Source organism: Ammospiza nelsoni, chromosome 2 (genome assembly GCF_027579445.1).
Source record: "Ammospiza nelsoni isolate bAmmNel1 chromosome 2, bAmmNel1.pri, whole genome shotgun sequence".
Lineage (NCBI taxonomy): Eukaryota > Metazoa > Chordata > Aves > Passeriformes > Passerellidae > Ammospiza > Ammospiza nelsoni.
The window spans coordinates 98,272,397-98,291,797 of NC_080634.1; the positions used below are offsets into that span (position 1 = coordinate 98,272,397).

At 35.7% G+C, this 19,401-nt stretch overlaps 1 protein-coding gene across 7 annotated transcripts in view; it reads left to right on the forward strand.

Annotated features, from left to right (window-relative positions):
- The window catches only part of STS (steroid sulfatase), a 106,517-nt gene that overhangs the window by 51,354 nt on the left and 35,762 nt on the right, over positions 1-19,401 (forward strand). For all 7 annotated transcript variants that reach the window (XM_059493573.1, XM_059493574.1, XM_059493571.1 and 4 more), the window contains one exon: positions 14,743-14,880. In XM_059493573.1, the coding sequence (XP_059349556.1) occupies positions 14,743-14,880 (138 nt within the window). The remainder of the gene's footprint in view (positions 1-14,742; positions 14,881-19,401) is intronic.

The window sequence follows — 19,401 nt, forward strand, 5'->3', positions numbered from 1 at the left end:
CTGGGAAAATTGTCAGTGTGGGTGCAGATTAAAAACAGTTGTGGTTCTGCCTTTTATGATATGGATGCATTCCAGTTACAATCTGCTCTAAAACCCAAACCCATTTCATATGTCACTAAGCAGCAATGACTTTCAGTCACTACTGAATGGGACCAAATTTAGGAGGTGACTAGGTGATGAAGGACTCCTGTTTCCACTATGATAAGCCTTCTGATCTACCTAATCCTCTTTAAGTATAGTTTCTTTTTGTATATCACATCTTTGTATACAGCAAAGCTCCTTCTCTGCACGTTATTTACAAGATTACAAGGCACATCCTAAGTCGCCAAAAGTAGCACTTTTTAATCAGTCATGTTCAAATAATGTCTTAGTACTCCATGATGGAAAAATTCAGGGTAATGTAGTTTGTGGTAATAGTGCTGTGTGGTTCAAAATTTGCTGCCAGCTGCTTAAGAGGTTTCATTTGCATCTGATACTGCAGAAGTTAAATTGTCAGAACTACGTGTGCTAGGGCACTGAGCATTTTTCTTTACAAAAATGTAATCATGTAATTTTCAAAAATGTAAAGGCTTTCTGTTAATTATGAAGCTCTTAAAATTCAGTTTATTGCAAAAACAGTGACTTGACATCTAACATTGTGTTATATCAAAATGGTGTAATCGGTGAAAGAAAATAAGCATTACTCTTAGACAAGCTAATTTCCATTAGTAAGAGAAAGCTCAAAGCCTGTTTTAGATAAAGTAGAAATAAGAATCCTGATGACTCCAAGCAGTGATAAATCCTAAGGAGGATAGGAAGTTCTCTAATGAAATGTGCAACCAACCTTTTGTTTCACCTTTGCCTCTGAAGTTTAATTTTACAAATAAATGGTATGGTTGGATTTTGCTCCTATCTTAAGGTGGGTAGGCAAAACCATTATCAGTGAGATTAGGAGCACAGCAAGATTAAGAACAATTCAGAACAATTAAGAACACAGATTTAAACCAAAATTGACCTGCAGGACTTCAAGTCAATATGGACAAAGGTCTGAGTATGAATATTCAGATAAAGGTTGCAATAAGGAAACAAAATGGGTCTAACTTTATTCAAATTGTAGATTATCTCCAAAATACAGACTGGAAAAACAGTTTTAAGGAAGCTGTTGAAGGTTTTGCTCATCGAGGGCCTTTGCATAGCAACCTTTTTTGACACAGATACTGTGAAGCTTTAAAAAAATTACATTTGCACTGTGCTAGAAAAACTCCACAGGAATTTAGTAAAACAGTCATCCAGAGCAAGGGATCAGGATGACAGACTTTACTCACTTTGGTGGAAGTGTTACTGTTGTCAGCCTTAATCTTCAGCGCTCAGGAACGTGACTTTTGCCATGTTTTTCTTCAGTAGATGAAGCATATCTGTGTAGGTATTTATGGAGCTTTTAATCATGGTTTTATAAAGAATGTGACTGTGCTAGAGAAGAAGGATGTTGCTGGTGGTAGTTGCATGTCTGTGAAAGAAGCCTTGACATGAAACTAAGGAACAAAGAGACTGAAAATGTCAAGGATTTTTTTTTAATCTGTGTGTTAAAACCGTCTAATCCACACCTCTTCCTTGTACCTTCAGATAGTTTTGTAGTGGATTACCCAGTGCCTTACCATAGATGATACAGCCCATAAATGCATACAAACATGCAGAAGGCACAAATGTAAGACTATGAAATCAAGTACTCAAAGACAGAAAAAGATCATTCTTCCTATGCTTGTCTTATGGTACAGTTTTCTAACATATGTTTACATGTCATTTCTTTTCCCATTGGACTCCTATCTCCTTATCAGAGTGCCTTCTTAATGAGCAGTTTCTCAACAGTAGGTATATTCCTCATTGTTAAATATGAGTTCTCATGTTTTATTTAACACGTGCTATTGAAGTTCTGTTTTGAAGACAGATACTTTGACATGTCTCATCTCTTCTGTGTCAGTACTTTGCTACAGTGTATAACAGATTTGCAAATAAGCATTTTCACAAAGCCTTTGTAAGACAGGGGAATCTCATTAATCTGTTTCCCAGAAGAAAAACTGAGACACAGAGATGATGTTCAGTTTTAACTCCTGAGATATAACTTTGTTGCTAGTTACCCACTAATCCAGATCTGATCTTTAGTAAAGCATTAGGACTTTAATTCAGCTGGCATGTGATTTGGGAAGGGGAAAAGTCATTGTTTTGACGGTCTTGATCCATGTTGGATGCTGGAAATGGTTAGAATGTGCACCTGGACTCAGGAACTCATGTCTTCTTCTGGTCCTGGGGACTAAATAGTGCTTTTTAAAGATAATTAAATATCTTTTTCTATATATGAACTATAATAATATGAACAGTTTCTGTGATGACTCAGGGAATGTCTTCCAGCCTTTTACTATTTTTTCATAGCTGGCTGCATATCAATTAGCTGTAGAAAAAACCCTAAAACTGATCATGTGCATTTCAGTTTCAGTGATGATACTGAGAAAACTAGAGATTCTTTTAAAATAATCCACAAAGTTCTTTTGGAGACAGATATGAAACATTTTCATGCTTCTTTGGAAATGTATTTTAATTTTTTTTGACACTGTTCTGCTTAAAAAAAGGTGATCTAATTCTGAGTGAAAGCAGTAATCATACAATAAAGCTTATGATAATATTCATTCTGTATTCTTCATCAACAGATTGGTTCCAATTAGTGAATTTTCCTGCAGAATTTCATACTATTGAATAACAAGGCTCAAATTCCAGGTGGTAATAAGCTCTTATTGATGAGGTTTATAGAACTGGCCTTTTATTGACTCTGGCTGATAATCTTTCAATGGTACATTTGACTGCTAAAACAACCACACTATATAATAGGCTGGGTGGTAATACTGCTAAAGATCATTATTTTTATAAAAATAGTTGCTTATATTGCATTAAAGAAAGCTTTTCATTGCTTTCTATATAATAACAAAATATAATAATGAGATAAATAATGAATTTTTTAGGGCTAGGAAAAGCAGTAGAGTAGTGATGCAGTGACTAGTGAAAGGCAGTCTGGTAAAATGGTAATTTCGCTCTGGAGCTTTTCCCCTCGCCTCTTGATTGCAAAAAGGCATTTTTATTTCAATTTAGGATGCTGTTTAATAAAAACTGAAACTAAACCTTTATTTATTCTTTTCTATCATTCTTTTTTAATACTGATGTTTGTGGGGTGAGGGTTGTGTGTTTCATAGTGTACTCAGGTTATTTTTTACTATTTTGAATGTTTTCTTTTTGTTTTTGCTTTCTTTTGACTCTGTATACACACTTCTATTTTTAAATCATTCTCTCTCCCTACCCATGAAACTTTCTTTATAACATTTCCTTATGAAGAGCATATTTCAGTAGCCCTGAGAACACTGAACTGATTTTGTATTACAGTAGTAAGCTCAATATCCAAAGGAACACCTGACCCCTAAGGGCTCAGTTGCTTACTTGGGATGAGCAAAAAAAGACTCCATGATAATAAAATTCTTGCCTTAGACCAGCATGAAGTTATATTCTACAGCTTTCGTGGATCTTGCAGCCTTATGATTCCACGAGAGGGGAGGCAGAGCATTCTTCTCTCCCTTACCTCCTTTTTTCCCAACCAGCTTCCAGAGAAAATAGAAAGAAGGAGAAAGAGGAGAAGAAGAGAGGAATCTTCCTTTTTCAACAAGTGTCCTTTTAGAAAACTACTGGATGGACTCGTCTGTAATGTCACTATTACATTACCTACAATTAAATGTAACTAACTTAGGTCCTTCAGTTTACATGGTTTTACAATACTGTTGCCATTTTACTGTTGTGAAGGTAAAGGATTTTGGGTTTTTAGGCTCTTGTATCTCAGTGGTTGAGATAGTTGTGGGTTAGAAATCAAACTTTCATTTCTTAGTCAGACTTGCATTGAAAAACAAAGCAGGAAACAAGAAATAATACAAATGTAACCTCATTTAAATCCTAAAGAAAAGAGTGGCCTAGGCCAAAAAAAGCAGTACAAACTTTGTCTTCCTGTGAATCCTAAGCTAACTTATGCCAGATGTTTGAAAGAAGTTAATAGTTCACGATGCCACATTATTTATAGTAAAGTCCAGGAAGATCCTAGTTGTACTAATGGGAAAAGTATAGCAAATATAGATTATTTCAATGTATAGTATATCGCTGTGTAAACAATAGCAAAGTGCTTCTAATCCAGAGTTCAGTTGATTTTGACATCACAAAATCACAGAGTATACATTAAGCAAGTAATAAATTAATACTTTTTTTAAAATTTACTTATAATTCAAATACATAATTTATCCTTTCCATTTGGCAGATTAAAAATTGGACACTGAGCCAACAGTGTGAATTTGCAGCCCAGAAAGCCAACCATGTCCTGGGCTGCATCTAAAGCAGTGTGGCCAGCAGGATGAGGGTGGTGAGTCTGCCCCACTGCTCTGCGCTTGCTAGATCCCACCTGGAGTGCTGCATCCAGCTCTGGGGTCTTCAGCACAGGAAAGGTGGGAGCCTCTCAGGAATGGCCTAGGGGAGGTTGGTGAAGATAAGCAGAGGGCTGGAGGAGCTCTCCAGTGAAGATAGACTGAGAGAGCTGGGCTGAGAGAGAGCCTGGAGAAGAGAAAGCTCTAGGGAGAATATTTAAAGGAAAATAAATTATAAGAAAGACTGGATACCAGTACTTGTAGTGATAGGGCAAGGGACAAAAATTTTAAACAGCAAAATGGTAGATTTAGATTGGACATTGGAAAGAAATATTGGACAATGAGGGTAGTAAGACACTGGTACGGGTTGCCCAGAAAAGTTGTGAATGCTGCATCATTGGAAGTGTTCAAAGCCAGATTTTAAGTAACCTGATCTAGTGACAGATGTCCCTTCCTAAGGCAGGCAGGTTGGACTAGATGATCTTTGAAGGCCGGTTCCAAACCAACATCAGGACAGAGTGAGACACAATGTAAACAGCACATCCTACAGAACAATGTTTGAACACCTTAGCAGGGTGTTATGAGCTAAGTGCTGCTATGATGGCTTTTTTATCAGCATTTTTTTAAGAGGCACAAAATTGGAAGTTGTCCTTAAAAAAAAAAAAAAAGCCTAAAACCTTTCTACAGGACATATCCTAAATGTTCTTGCCTATTTAGTGCTGAAGTAGTCAAGCTCCATATCCTCAATTTCTCAGTCCAACTTTTGTGTGATACTGCTGCTGTTTGCCAGTCTTCTTGTGCAATAACCCCCAGGTGCTGCTCATAAAAAAATAGATGGCCTAGTTAAAGAGAGCTTTGAGGACTTTCTTGGCAAAAAATACTAGACAATAATATCACATTTACCTCTCAGAATGTAAACTGATTTTTGATGAGACCTTTAATTACTTCCCTGGTTATGTATTAACTTTAGTAATTCATGGTAAAATAGTTGAAAATAGCTGTTTTAAATAGGAGGAACTGGTATATTAAATCTATCATTGGGAAATGTATGCAAATACTCTATCCTACTGTTACCATATTTACTTATTGAATCTTGGTAACAATAGAGTCAGTTCCTGTATGTAGCCAGCCATACTTTTCCAGTGCCTTCTAAAGCAGAAATCTATTTGCTGGATTGTACTTCTCTCTGCATGTGGTACTGAAACACCAGTGTGTTACAGAGCTATTCATGTGAAATGTGAAGATTCCAAACATTTCCTGTTCAAAGACATCTGTTTATATACAAATTCTTAAATTTGATTTTATAGGTTCAGAAATTATTAGTTCATTTAAAAAAATGCATTAATAGGGAGGAACTAACCCTCTACCTGCCTGTCTATCCATAGGAATAGTGCTATTCCATAAGTAACAAATGTGCTGCCTAGGGCCTTCATGTGGTTATTTGCTATCTGTTCTTTGGAGACTTTACCTTGGCAATAACTCCTCTCTTCCCCAAATAGTCTAATTACGGTTAGACTAATTTTTTCCAGGTATTTATGTAAATATTTCAGCTGATCTGTGGTGCTTTTGTCAATGATCCTTCCTCACTTCACATTTAGCCTTCAGATTTATCCTAAAAAACACATCTCACTGTGATCCATACATGCAAGGCAGAGCCCTTTCAGAATTCTACCTTGCCTTCACACAGAAAAAATATATTGGTCCATTTTTGTAACTTCTCATTACAAACAAGATACACATAGCATTCATAGTGTTAAACCTTGGCAAACTCAGATTAATTATCAATTTAACATGTAACATACTCATTTTTGTTTTATTATTATATAAGTGAAAATCAGAGAAAAGGCAAAGAAAGGAGCCTAATGGTCTCAGGGCCCTCTCTGATCTCATGACTCCACCATGTCTTAGGGGCATCAAACACATGTTGGTCTAAGCAGAGTCCTTAAGTACTTCCAAACTAATTTAAAACAAAAATGGCATATTTTTCTTTCCAGGCCTCAGACCAGAAAAAGGCAGATTTTCTTCCTTATAGGCATCTGCTGTGCTACTTAATACTACTCTGAAACTTCAACAAAAATTCTTTTTGAATAGGCTGTGAATATTTTTCAAGAGCACTTAGATGAATTAAGGAATCAAAGTGCCATTTGATGAGATTGTGAGTAATCTTTTTGAGCTAGTAATCTATCATCAGTGAGGATGACCTGAAAAATTATTTGCCTTCCCTTCAAACAGGATCCTCTGGAATGGAAGTCAGCATATATATGTCATGTTTAACACACATACATATACCAGGGGGAAAAGGCACCAAATCATAATTTATGGCTCTCAGTGTATTTATTTGTTTTTTGGGGTTTTTTTTTCCTAAATTCTGAATGTCATCTAGAGAAGACAGAGTGGAGTCTACATCATTAGTGGAAAAGTCCCTTGAGACAATTTTCATAGTCAGGTTTGCTTTCTTATTGGTAGTAACAGTGTCTATACAGAGATTCATTATCAAGTAACTTGTTTTGGAGATGGTGATTTCACAGTAGGCTTTGAGTGTCTAGTAGCACTTAGGCACAGAATTTAGAGAAATAGGTGAATTAACAAGTGTGCATGGTGATCCTTGTGTCAAGGAGGAAAAAAAATGTGTATTGGTAGTGAGTTAATGCACACCTACTTTCATGTTAGATTAGATTTGCACAATTAAAATCAGAAAACCAGGAAATCAAATCTATTGAGATTTCATGATGAATATAATTTACTCTTGATAAAACTCCTCTTAACTGTATGGCATGTAATTTATAGCAAGTCTTTAAAACCTGCTTCCAAATTCAGCAAAGATTAAAAAAATTTGGCTGCTGAAAGATGATAAATGTTTATGCTCTAATGTCAGCCAGTTTTTTACAGTTTGAATTTTACTTAATAAAAATGAAATAAACAACTGGCAAAGGCTTTGAAGTTTTTAGAAAAGTGCAGAGGATTTAAATGGGGGGTTAAATTTTTTTTCCCTGCTTTACATTCTTCATAATTCTTCATACGTTAATCTGGCAAAATGTTGTCATTATGCATTTGCTTGTAGGACCAGATACATATTAAGTTTAAAACTTAGTCTGATATTTGTAAATGTTTAAACCTTTGAAGACATAGGAAAGAGTTTCTTTTATCATTCCCCATTTATGCAATCAATCACAACCAGCATATATTGGAATGGTCAAATACCCGAAACCTTAAATTCACCTGACAGTCTAATTCAAAATTGAATAGTACCCCTCAGCTGTCACTACAGTTTGCCAAGGTCACACCTAAAGAAATCCCTTTCATAATTTGGAAGAAAACATGGGAGACCTCAAAGTGGGAAATGAGACAATGTATTTTTCATTATTCATCTTAGTTGTATGTGTGAAATGGCATCTTAGATATGTGCACAATGAAGATGCAAATTTACCCAAAAAGTTATCACAGTTGTCATGCAAAATGCAAATATAATGGACCCTCCTAAAATTGTGTGACCATTTATCATATTTTAGCATTTTAAGCAGGCTAAAAATCAAGATTTACTTTAGAAATACATTGACTTATGTTCAACAGCTGTAAGGTCTAAAAGTGAATTTCAAGCAATGCATTTATTAGCTAATTTAAATACTAATAAAGAAATAGCTACTGATTAGTTATACTTTTTGACCTGTAATAATCCATCATTAGTGCTGCAGTACAGGAAGCTTTTCCATCCTGCATTTGTCTCTATTGCTGCTATACTTACAGGTTTTCAGACACTTAACTCTGTACTTCATTATGCTCATGTATTTATACATATCTAAAATATCATTCCAAATTTCATATTTAAAAAAATATTTGAACCTGTATGCATAAGAAAAATAAGAGATGTGGTACTCATTTCTAGGAAAAACCTTATGCATAAGTCAAAATTTATTTGATTTATTCAAAGTTGCTAAGAAGTGTGTGTACCTAATCTGCTCTGCGCTGTGCTGAAAATTTATCCTGAGGGTCTGAAAGACACATTATACTTATAAAACTGTATAAACAGTCACAACTGATTTGCAAGTTTGCAGCTACATGGCAATCCAAATCCAAACAAAAAGCAAGTTCACACTGATAGCTTAGCTGTCCACACCGAAGTTGCCTTGTTTTCTGATTAAAAGACTGCCCTGTTCTGAGCACTTCTGCCTATTTACTTGTCCCACTCTGAGTCTAGAGGAATGTAACAAAGAACTGTTGCTCTTCAGACTATCTGGGCCTAAGAACTTCTTATCTGATTTCTAGTGGGAGGTAGTTACATCTGGGGCAATTGCCTCACTTCATTTTGAAAATAATTGATAATTTTTGAGGCCAAATTCTTAGGATAGGTGAGCTGCATATGAAAATCCATCCTTTGTGTACGCTGTATGTAAATCCCACTCTCAGTGTATCTACAGCATACACAGCTGGAGCTTGATTTGGCCTGCTCTAGACTTCCATTGGAGGATTCATCAGTCCTAAAATGTTTAAAATTGCCAACAGTGGCAGGTCTGAACTGTCTTCTGAGCTGAAAAAAGACTGTCAGCACACCAGAAGAGACAAGAAACCCACTTCAGCTCTACTTTGATTCCTGACTGAATGCCCATTAGAAGTGTGAGTGCCTTAGTTGAATTCCCAGGATTTGTCCTTGAAATTAGACTTTGAAAGAAATCCAAGTCACAAAATCCAAGAGGGCTTTGCTATGGAAACATAAATATGTTAACTGTCCATGATTGGATTTACTGTAAATATGCATTCCTGATACAAATTAAAACACTAATATAGATGTATTTTTTCAGAACCAGATGCTACTTTTTGGCAGAATTTCCTGTTGACATTGAAGATCCCACTAACCTATCATAGCAGGAGCTAAGCACATTTGAGACTATGTACTTTTGGAGAAGATTTTGTTGTATGGATTGTTTCCATTGTGTAACTTTGGAAATAGTAGTGTGGTAGTACTGATTCAAGGCTTTGTACTGAATGTGCACTCTACTTTCTTTCTGCAGGAAGAACCTTATACCTTTTGCAATTAGTTATGCATCTATTAGTTGGTCTAGTCAGACTTGTTCTTCCTAGTGTTCACTCTCACCTTTGAGGTTCATATGCTGATGTCCTCCTTATGGAAATCACTTGTTTTCGAAGGCAGATATGTTCTGTTGACTGGCTAGATAATGTGCCATAGTACATTCTAATGCTTTGTTCTGCAATTTCCACTCTGTCGTGGTTGTGTTGTAGCTCTGAATGTTAAACAAGTTGTGTGCAGAGTTTATGTACTGTTCATCATATGTGCAGCCACTTCTTGTGTTGCCGTCAATAGTTTTATTATTTTTCATCTTTACCTCAAGTGTTGTACTCTATGACTAGGCCTGAAAGTGATAATTACTTCCCCACTGCAGAGACAAGCTGATTTACATATTTATCAAAGGAAACTGGATGGCTCTGAGCATACTATGGGAACATTTGCATATTTATAACTTGAAATGTACAAAAGCTAAAATTAAAATAGGGGTGTCTTGATCTTAGTTATAAGTTTGTTTTAATACAAAGGTTTTAGTCAGTGGATTTTGTAATCAGATCAATTAAAATGAAGTAACTTTTCTTCATCACAGAAAATCAACATAGAGATTAAAATCATTGTTAGCTGGTGAATGATGGTATGCTGAAGCTCAACATTAAGTTTTCATAAGGTGAAAATCTTAGCCTTTGAGCCCTGAAGAGATGATTAACTGTGGCAAAACCTTAAACTGCTATAGCAGAAAGGGGTTCCCAAGAGGTTTACTATGTGGTAAACCTATGGGTATATACTTGAAAGGCATCAATATATTTTCTGGGAGAAATGTGGGTTTCCAAATACTTATGCATGTAGCAATAATTTTTAGGATTTTATGCATTTATTCAACGGCTTGCATTCACAGAGGTGAATGCCTGGAGCTGACTACAAGTTGTGATTCCGGCTAATGATGCTATTCAAAACCAAACATGAGCAGCAGTAGCAAATTCTAAACAGCAAATAAAAACAATAAAACCCCAACACAATCAAACTGCCTCTTCTTGGCAGTGATGTGATGGCTTATTTTCCCAGGCTGATCTGTTGGAAATCTTTGTTCAATAATTGTCTCAGTGTTGCTGTAAATTTCTGGATACAAGAGAGGCATGTGAAAGTTTACTGGAGTTGGAAAATAGTGTTAGATTATTAGGAATTTCCTTTACTGTCAGTTATCTCTTCCTGAGACAGATCCTTAACCCTCCTTCTGAAACATGTTTTTTCTTTGAATTTGGCAGACTGCTTTAAAGCTTTAATCACAAGTAGAAGCTATTTTTTTCTAATACCTAGATTACACAGAGGTATTCTATTTCCTCTAGCTTCTTATTCAAAATTTCAGCAATAGTCTAAATTATTTTGAATTAATACAAATAATATTTATTTCCCATTGACTTGAAATGTCAGTAAACTAATTTTTGAATAAAATGCATTTGTCCATATGCTTGCTTGACTAAAAACTTTAACAAATCAATGACACATTTGTAAGCACATTATTGTTTTTCAGTGTTTGTACCTTGTTTACAAATGAATAGTCATTTTTTAGAAACCCTATCTCTTCTTGTAGATGCATACATAGGAGCTTTACATGAGTAAAAACTCAGTAATTACGGTCATCATTAGCAAGGCTGGTTCAGCTGCCATTCAGGCTGTGCTGGAGAACTTGAAAAGCGGCATGGCGCTGTGTTTCCTTCCTAAGAACAGAGTCAATTGCTCTTCTCTCTTTCCCATGGCTATCACTCCACTGAAATAGGCATTTTCACCTTCAGAATGGAACAATTCTTTATAATTTTGCACAGCTTGAAGCAAGAATGGAGAGTAGAATACAGAGAGCACTCCTCAGTATATTTCACAAGGTTTCATTTAAATTTTGGAACACTGATGTACTAATTAAAACAAGTAACATCTTAACACAGCCCTCAATCTGTTTTGTATCTTAAAAATATATAAATGGAAGCAAAATGTCCAATGATATAACACCTTTGTTAGTCACCTACATTGCAGAATACATTCCTATAATGGCAGTGGTAGGAGTAGCTTGATCTGAAATTCTAGTTGCTAAATAGCAGCAGAAATTATGGAGCTCCATCAGCTAGATTGATTTGGATATTCAGAAATGTTGTCTTTCCAAATATGTTTTGTTAAAATCAGAAAAAAATAACTAGTACCATCCACACAGATCAGTACAGCAGTTAATTTTTCAGAATGTGACTTTCGAGCAAGGTATTTTAATTTAAACTCTTTCTTGTGTTAACGAGAGTTAAATCATTCAAATACACTTAAATTTGTCTTATATCCTGGTAACACACACTTTGCTGTTTATTTCCAATTTTCATTCTAGTAGGTGCTAGTGTTCAGGATCAAAATACAAATGGAAGGTTTGCTTATGAGTGTGTTTTGACTGCCGTATTCTGGCAATACTCTTTTCTGAATTACCACTGTTAGTCCATCTGTACTGAAAAATGTTGCTGCTAAGATAAATTGTCATTTTAGTATTTGTTAGTTAAACCTTATGTATGCAATCCTCTGTGTTTTGAAATTCTTTTGAAGGAAATGGAAGTTTTACCATTGAATTTAACAATGGATGAGATTTTCTATGCATTTTATATGGCTGGGTTTTTTCTAAAGTGGGACATGTTTGAGTGTCAGTATTTAATATTTTTTTCAGAGAAAGATTAGTTACTCTACCTCATTAAAAAAATCATTATAATATCTTACATTTAATTTTATTATAAATTTTTAACTTTAATTATTTGTGATAGTGAGACAATTTTCATTGCTTCTCATGTCTTCCCAAATTATTTGGGAAATCAAAGTGGACATTATTGAATGATTGCCAGTGTCTTTGATCACCAGAGTTTATGTTATATACTGGGTGCCATTCTCTCTTTATTTTCATTTTGGTTTATATACAAGATTAATTTGAAAGTTCAATTTCATCATGAACATGAGGTATGTAAAAAAAATATTGTTGTGCACATCACTGCACAGATATTTCTTTGCACAATACTATTTATTGTCATTGTATCATAAAATCATAGCTTGATGTAGGTTGGAAGGGAACTCTAAAGGTCACGTGGCTGAATACCTACATATAATTTACTAATTTATCTTTGTACTCTACATTTTTATCATTATTGGAGCATTTCCAAGTGATATTGCAATCACTTAACAAGTACATTCTCCAAACATTTCCGGAGCCAATGGGAAATTGCCTCGTTCTTTTCTGGCACTAAGTCCATCCACCTCATGCAGCAAGCGCATGGCTTGTCAGAAGGATCTGCGTGATTTTCCCTCAACCCACCAGCTTTAAAATGTCAGCCTTTGTAACAGATTTTCTCAGCTCTGTTGGGAAATTTCAACTCCCACGAGGCTTCAAAATTTACATAAACAAATTCTCCTACTCTTACATTTCTTCTTTGCTCCTACTTTACAAACAAGACCAACAGGTACCTACTTAAATTTAGCAGCTGATGTTCCTTTATTCTTGACCTAGTCATTTGAAAAATTATGACAGTCAACCATTTTAAAGAGACAGTTTTAAAATGATATAGCATTAAGAGGCAACTAGAAATAGTAGCAATAAAGTAAGGTAATTACTCCTAATCCAGAAAAAGAGCATAGCAGCAGAAACAGTGATCTGAAAACCATTTAGAAGGTTCTGTATTTCAGAGTTCTTATCTCATCCTCTTTGACACAATAATTAGGCATCAGATGATGAATTAATTCTTAGTGGTCAAGTTAGCAAATCAAAATTAACATTCAAATTGGACCATTCTTGGATGCTTAAGTAAAAGAATAAAGATAAAATACTTGTGAAGACAGAATTATCTTTATATGTTCTGAGATCCCTAAAGGACAGGTTCATTGTCAGGCTGATGTGAAGAATTATATTCTTAAGCTTTGGTCGTTTTCCAGGACCAATAATTTTACATTCCTAATCAGTATAAAGTCCACTGGAGCAAGTTACAAAGAGAAGCTTCACTCTCATTCATACAGAAACACACTTTAAAGAATTCAGTCTAAATAGGTTTCAGTGCAATTTATATAAATGCAAGGCCCTCCACATTGCCAAAGTAGTGTGAGGAGCCCTTTGTGAAAATGAAACATGAGCCTGTGGTGCCTAAGAGGTACAAGACATATGCCTGTTGGTGCTTCTTTTAAATGTGTACACCTAAGTGTGTTTATTACCTTGCATATTTTGAGTTTAGTTGATGTTTTTCCATATGTTGAGATATTAAGGGGCTAGTTATTAGGTTTGATAGTGAAACCACAAATACTTTAAAGTTGCTGCATGCATTCTCTTACTTTTTTTTTTTTTTTTTGTCTTACTCTAACACTTGCACTGAGATTTTTGCCATGCTGCCTCTATGGGTTGCTAGGCAGCAAGGCTTTACCCCCAAACTGCGAGATCTACTCTGCGTGCTGAGACTCTTTCCTCAGTGTTACTAAATATCCTCAGTGGCTTGAATCTTCTTGCTGAGGGATTTCCTTGATTGAGAGCAACTGCTTCCAAAAGTCACTTGCTCTCTGTGGATTAGCCCTTTTCTCTGATGTGCAAAAATCCTCTCATACTGTTCTTCAAGAAACCCTGCAGCAACTGAGTCATGGTCCTGATTGCTACAAGCCCTCTGTGGTTGTGCCCTAGTATGCTGCATGTGCCTATTGCTGAGTATAAGAGAGTTTATGTGAAAAGTGGTCTCAAAAAGGCAAAGGGACACAAATATTTATATGTGCCAAGGCTAATGAAAAAGTCATTTATTCTCCAGCATCCAGAGGAAGGCAACAAGGCTGATGAAGGGCTTGGAACACAAGCCCTGTGAAGAACTGCTGAGGGAGATGGGGATGTTTAGCCTGGAAAACAGGAGACAGAGGAGTGACCTCATCACTCTCTACAACTCCCTGAAAGGTGGTTTTATTCAGGTGAGGGTTGGTCTCTTTCTCCTGGGAACAGCTGACGGAACGAGAGGACACAGTCTTAAGCTGTGCCAGAGCAGGTTTAGGTTAGAAGTCAGAAAAAAATTTTTCACTGAAAGAATGATTGGGCACTGGAATTGTCTGGCCAGGGAGATGGTGAAATCACCATCCTTGGACGTGTTTTATAAACAGACTGGGCATGGTACTCAGTGCCATGGTTTAGTTTATTAGGAAGTGTTAGGTTAGGTCATAGGTTGGACTTGATGATTTCAAAGGTCTCTTCCAACCTAGTTCATTCTGTGGTTCTTAAAGCTGTTCTTTATTTTTTTGGGTTTGTTTTTTTTTGTTTTTTTTTTCACCTAGGGCAAGTTCTGGATGTGCTGGAGAAGCATAATCTGAAGGACAAAACTCTTGTATACTTTACATCTGACCAAGGGGCTCATGTTGAAGAAATCTCCAGTGCTGGAGAAGTCCATGGAGGATACAATGGCATATATAAAGGTGAATATTCTCTGATTGTTCTTGAAAAATGCAAGAAAAAGCATCTCCTTGGGTTTGCACCAAAACTGTAATGTACTATGTGGCCAAGGTCAAAATCTTTGATCTATTTGAAATAAAGTAAGAATGTTTTTTTTATTCTTTTTAATGAAATTACAATTAGTCTTCTTGTTTCTTTATGAGAGATTAATTTCTTTTCATTCTTTCACTAGGTAGAGGCTGTGTAATTTGTTTTCCACTCATATTTCAGGGGTCAAGATCAAAGAAATCCAGCAATCTCATAGTAGTTGAGCCTGGGAGGTATCTCCCAAGGTCTGCAGTCCCAGCCCCTGCAGAGCAGGGTCAGCTGTAGCACATTGCTCAGGATTGTATCCAGTCAAGTTATGAAAATGATGGAACTTCATAGCCTCCTTGGGCATCTTTCTCTAGTATTTGATCACACTCACCATAAAAAAACCTTTTTCTTATGTTTAAATGGAGTTTTCTGTGGTTTAGTTTGTGTCCATTGCCTCTTGTCCTGTCATTGGCTCCCCACTAAAAAGAGTCTACCTCTGTCCTCTTTACTCATATAAATCCATGTAATCTACCAATGGATAAGATCCTGGTAAGCATTTTCTTCTCCAGGATGAACATCTCTCTCAGCCTCTCCTCATATATTGAATACTCCAGTTGCTTAATCATTCATCACCTTCATTCAAACTCGTTCCAGTATGCCCATGTACCTTGTACTGGGGAGTTCTGCACCCGGACCCAGTGCTCCAGGTACGTCTCACCAGTGCTGAGCAGAGAGCAGGACTGGCTGGAAGAGTTCTTCCTGGTGCAGCACAGAGTGATGTTGTCCTTCATTGCCAGAAGGGCACATGCTGTCTCATGTTCAGCTGGTTGCTCCTTAGAACCCTCCAGTCCCTCTCTGCAGAGCTGCTTTCCAGCCAGTTACTCCCCAGCCTTTGCTTTGCTAGAGGTTGCTGCTGTGAAGATTCAGGACTTGGTATTTCATTTGCTGAACTTAATGGGGTTCCTTTTGGCCCATTTCTCCAACCCTATCAAAGTCCCTTTGAAAGGTAACACAATCTTCCACTCTTGCCGGATTTATATCAACTGCAAAACTTCAAAAAGGAAAAAATTCAGGCATATAAAGGAAGGTTTTCAAGCAGGAGGACCCCACAGTTTTTAGTCAGTAGGTATCTATCTGAGAAATGACCCTTACATTTTAAGAGAGCTTCAAAGAAAATGGTACACAAGAAAAACAAGGAATGCCAAAGGGATGATGTCTATCAGATGGGTCCCCGTGGGCTAACACCAGAGTGAAATGTATCTTGAATGTTAGCAGATAGACCTTGCATAGTGATTTAAGTAATTAAGGAACCATATGGTTACATATCTGTAGCCGTAGGCTCAGCCTGAGGTGTTTTAGAAGCTCTAAAAAATATTTGCCTTCTAGAGTGCCAGACATAAGGTACAGGATAAATTATAAGGAAGGAAAAAATACACTTGGGAATATGTCTTCTTGAAGAACTTTGATTAAATGGAGTCTTTCTCTCAAGCCTTGCACAATTTTGTATTCATATTTACAGTGCAGAGAAAAACTTGAAATATATCTTACCTGTATTAAGAAAAAAGTCTGATTGATAGGTTTAGTTGAGTAGTAATGGGGCTTATAAAAAAAAAGGAAAAAGTTTTGTAGTTTGCAATTAACACCTCTGCTGTGCTGACAAATGGGTTAGAAAATAATCACAATGTAAGAAAAAATTCTTATTTGATGAGAAACATTCTTAATAAAATAAAAAGAAATTAAAAGACCCATGCAATTAGTTGAATGTACTTCTAATATTTTAAAATACAATTAATTCTGCTTTACATTCCACTTACTCCATCTCAAAATCAGTCCTTAATTTAACATGTATATTATGCATCATTTTCAAAAGGACTGAGGTAAAAATTATCAGTTAATTGCATAACTAGCAATTTTCATACATAGGAATTTGTTCATATTAAAAGTCGTGTGGTGAAAAGCATCTGTACATATTTGTCAGAGTTAATGAGAAACAGACCTGTGAAGCCCCAAGACTAGCAATGTGCCTAAAAAAGCAGGACAATCTTGATACTGCTTGTGCTTGTGTGTCAACACACCAAGAATTTCCTTTCTTTGGTGTGTAGTTTAAAAACCTGTGAAACACACACATCCTTTCTCCCTCCCTGTCTCAGCTAGTCAATCTCCACTACTTATCTTTTTGTCTCTGAGTGCTGCATGAATGCAAACATGAATCAAGGCACTTAACCCTCTCGTCAGAGCTGGAGCAATATACTCAGCAATAATTGGTTCTGCCCTGAAATCAAAGCTCTTAAGCAAACTCCGCAATTCTAACTCACTAATTTCTCTTGATACCTAGCCAAATAAGCACAATAATAAAATTTAAGAGGGGTTTGGATAGTTAAGCTAGTGCTGCAAAATGCAATGCAAAAAGGGGAAATTGCTGTTTGAAGGTTTTATTACTCTGGATCCTAACTACAGAACAGTCCACCATAAATCTGGATAGTTAGAAACCAGAGCTAACCAATTGCTGTCATACACAGTCTGGTTTATTTCTGCAGTATTCCTTTTTAGAAGACATTATATAGTAATACCGAAGTGATGGATCAAAATCTCCTTCCAGTGGCCTTCTTCTGATGGTTGGTTATGAGGATCTGTGTAGTAAATAGAATCCCTAAGGAGATCCTAATCCTAGACAGTATCACCTTGGTTTAAGATGTGAATTCTGAAAATTTAGATTCTACAAAGATTCTTAACATTAATTATATAAATTTTTATCATATAAAGATGAATTCCCACTTTGAGTCTTTCTAAAATCTCTGCATAGCCTCTATCACTTATCAATGAGAGAACAGTGCTTTCATTTACTATTATGAAATGGGACAGTTGCAAATTTCATGGAATATCTTGAAGTTTAATAATATGTTCTCACTAATATAGCATAAAGGAGGGGAAATTTAAAATTTTTCATAACTTATCTTTGTTTTGTATACTTTTACTATGGGTCTTGGCGAAATTCAGAAAATAATTGGCTTTTCCATCTCTCTTACGATTTTTAATTGTTGAGTTTTTACTCATCCCTAATTTCTTATTATTTTCCTGTGTGAATTACTTCACTTTCAGAACTGAAGTAAATATACTAAAACAGTAAGGGGCTTAACACATTGTAGCTTTAAGATACCTTACGTTTGTTTTTTGAGTACTTTTGCAAAGGGTCACACAGACTGTTTATTCTCTCTTTTTGTTTCATCTTTTTGTTTTCTAGTCAGAATTTGATTCATGAAAATTCTTTGTCTCCTAAGCCATGATTAATATTGCAGTAACTTTTCCTGAAGGTCTTTGTCAAAGATCTTTCTAAGATTTAAATCTAGATACAGATTCTAAAACAAAAAATAGTGGCTATTTTAGTAAGAATTTCCTCGCAATTGAAGGACTTCATACCTGAACTCGTGAAGTACTCCTGGGATTTGTACAAGACACTATTAATATTTTAATTAAATTAAAAATAATAACAATTTAATTAATACATTAATATTAACAATTTTATATTGAAATATGGAAAGTAATAGGTGTAACTGAAGTATCTTATTAAAATTTTCTATGTAGTTTTTCCAGCTTTTTTTTTTCCAGTTCTGTAATATTTGTCTGTTGAAAGTCAGATGCTGGAACATTAAGGTATTGCTTGTATATATGATTTCCAGAATACCTGCACTGACTTCTCCTTAGGTGTTTTTCACTAGCTGCCTCACTGGAGCATGTCCATTTATGTAGTCACCATAGCTTTCATTTAGGAGCAGAAATAAGGTTAAGTTTTTCCAAATACTTTGGATTTGTACTTTCAAATAAGATGAGCAGAATAAATAAATGAAGAGAATTTCCTTTATATTAACAAGATGTGCAAGGTGACTGATTTAAAGGAAGCCATTATATTCTTCTTTGGTACTCTGAGATTTTGAACCAAAATATTTTGTTGTAATTTGTTACATGGCTTTGCAAGGGTCTTCAGGGTGAGAGAGATAGACGAGAATCTTGGCTTCATGATCAGAAGGCTGGGTTTATTATTTTATGATATATAATACATTATGACTATACTAAAAGGAATAAAGAGAAAAGTTCAGAAGCTGCTAAGCTAAGAATAGAATAGGAATCCCCAAAAAACAAGGGAGCTCTCTGTGAATCTGTCCCAGAGAACTTGGTTCCTGATTGGCCCTTAATTGTAAACATGGGACCTGGGCCAATCACAGTTGCACCTGTTGCATTTCACAGCAGCAGATAACCATTGTTTACATTCTTCTTCTGTGGCCTCAGCTTCCCAGAAGAGGGAAAACCCTAAAGAAAAGATTTTTATGAAAAGATGTCGGTGACAGTAATTTCTGTTTAGTTTCTTAGTAATTTCTTGAATTAGCCTTAGTGTGCTATCATATATGTAAATACATAATTTGTATCAATAAACAATGAAGGCAATTAAAAATTTTCTCTACACTTTTACTCAC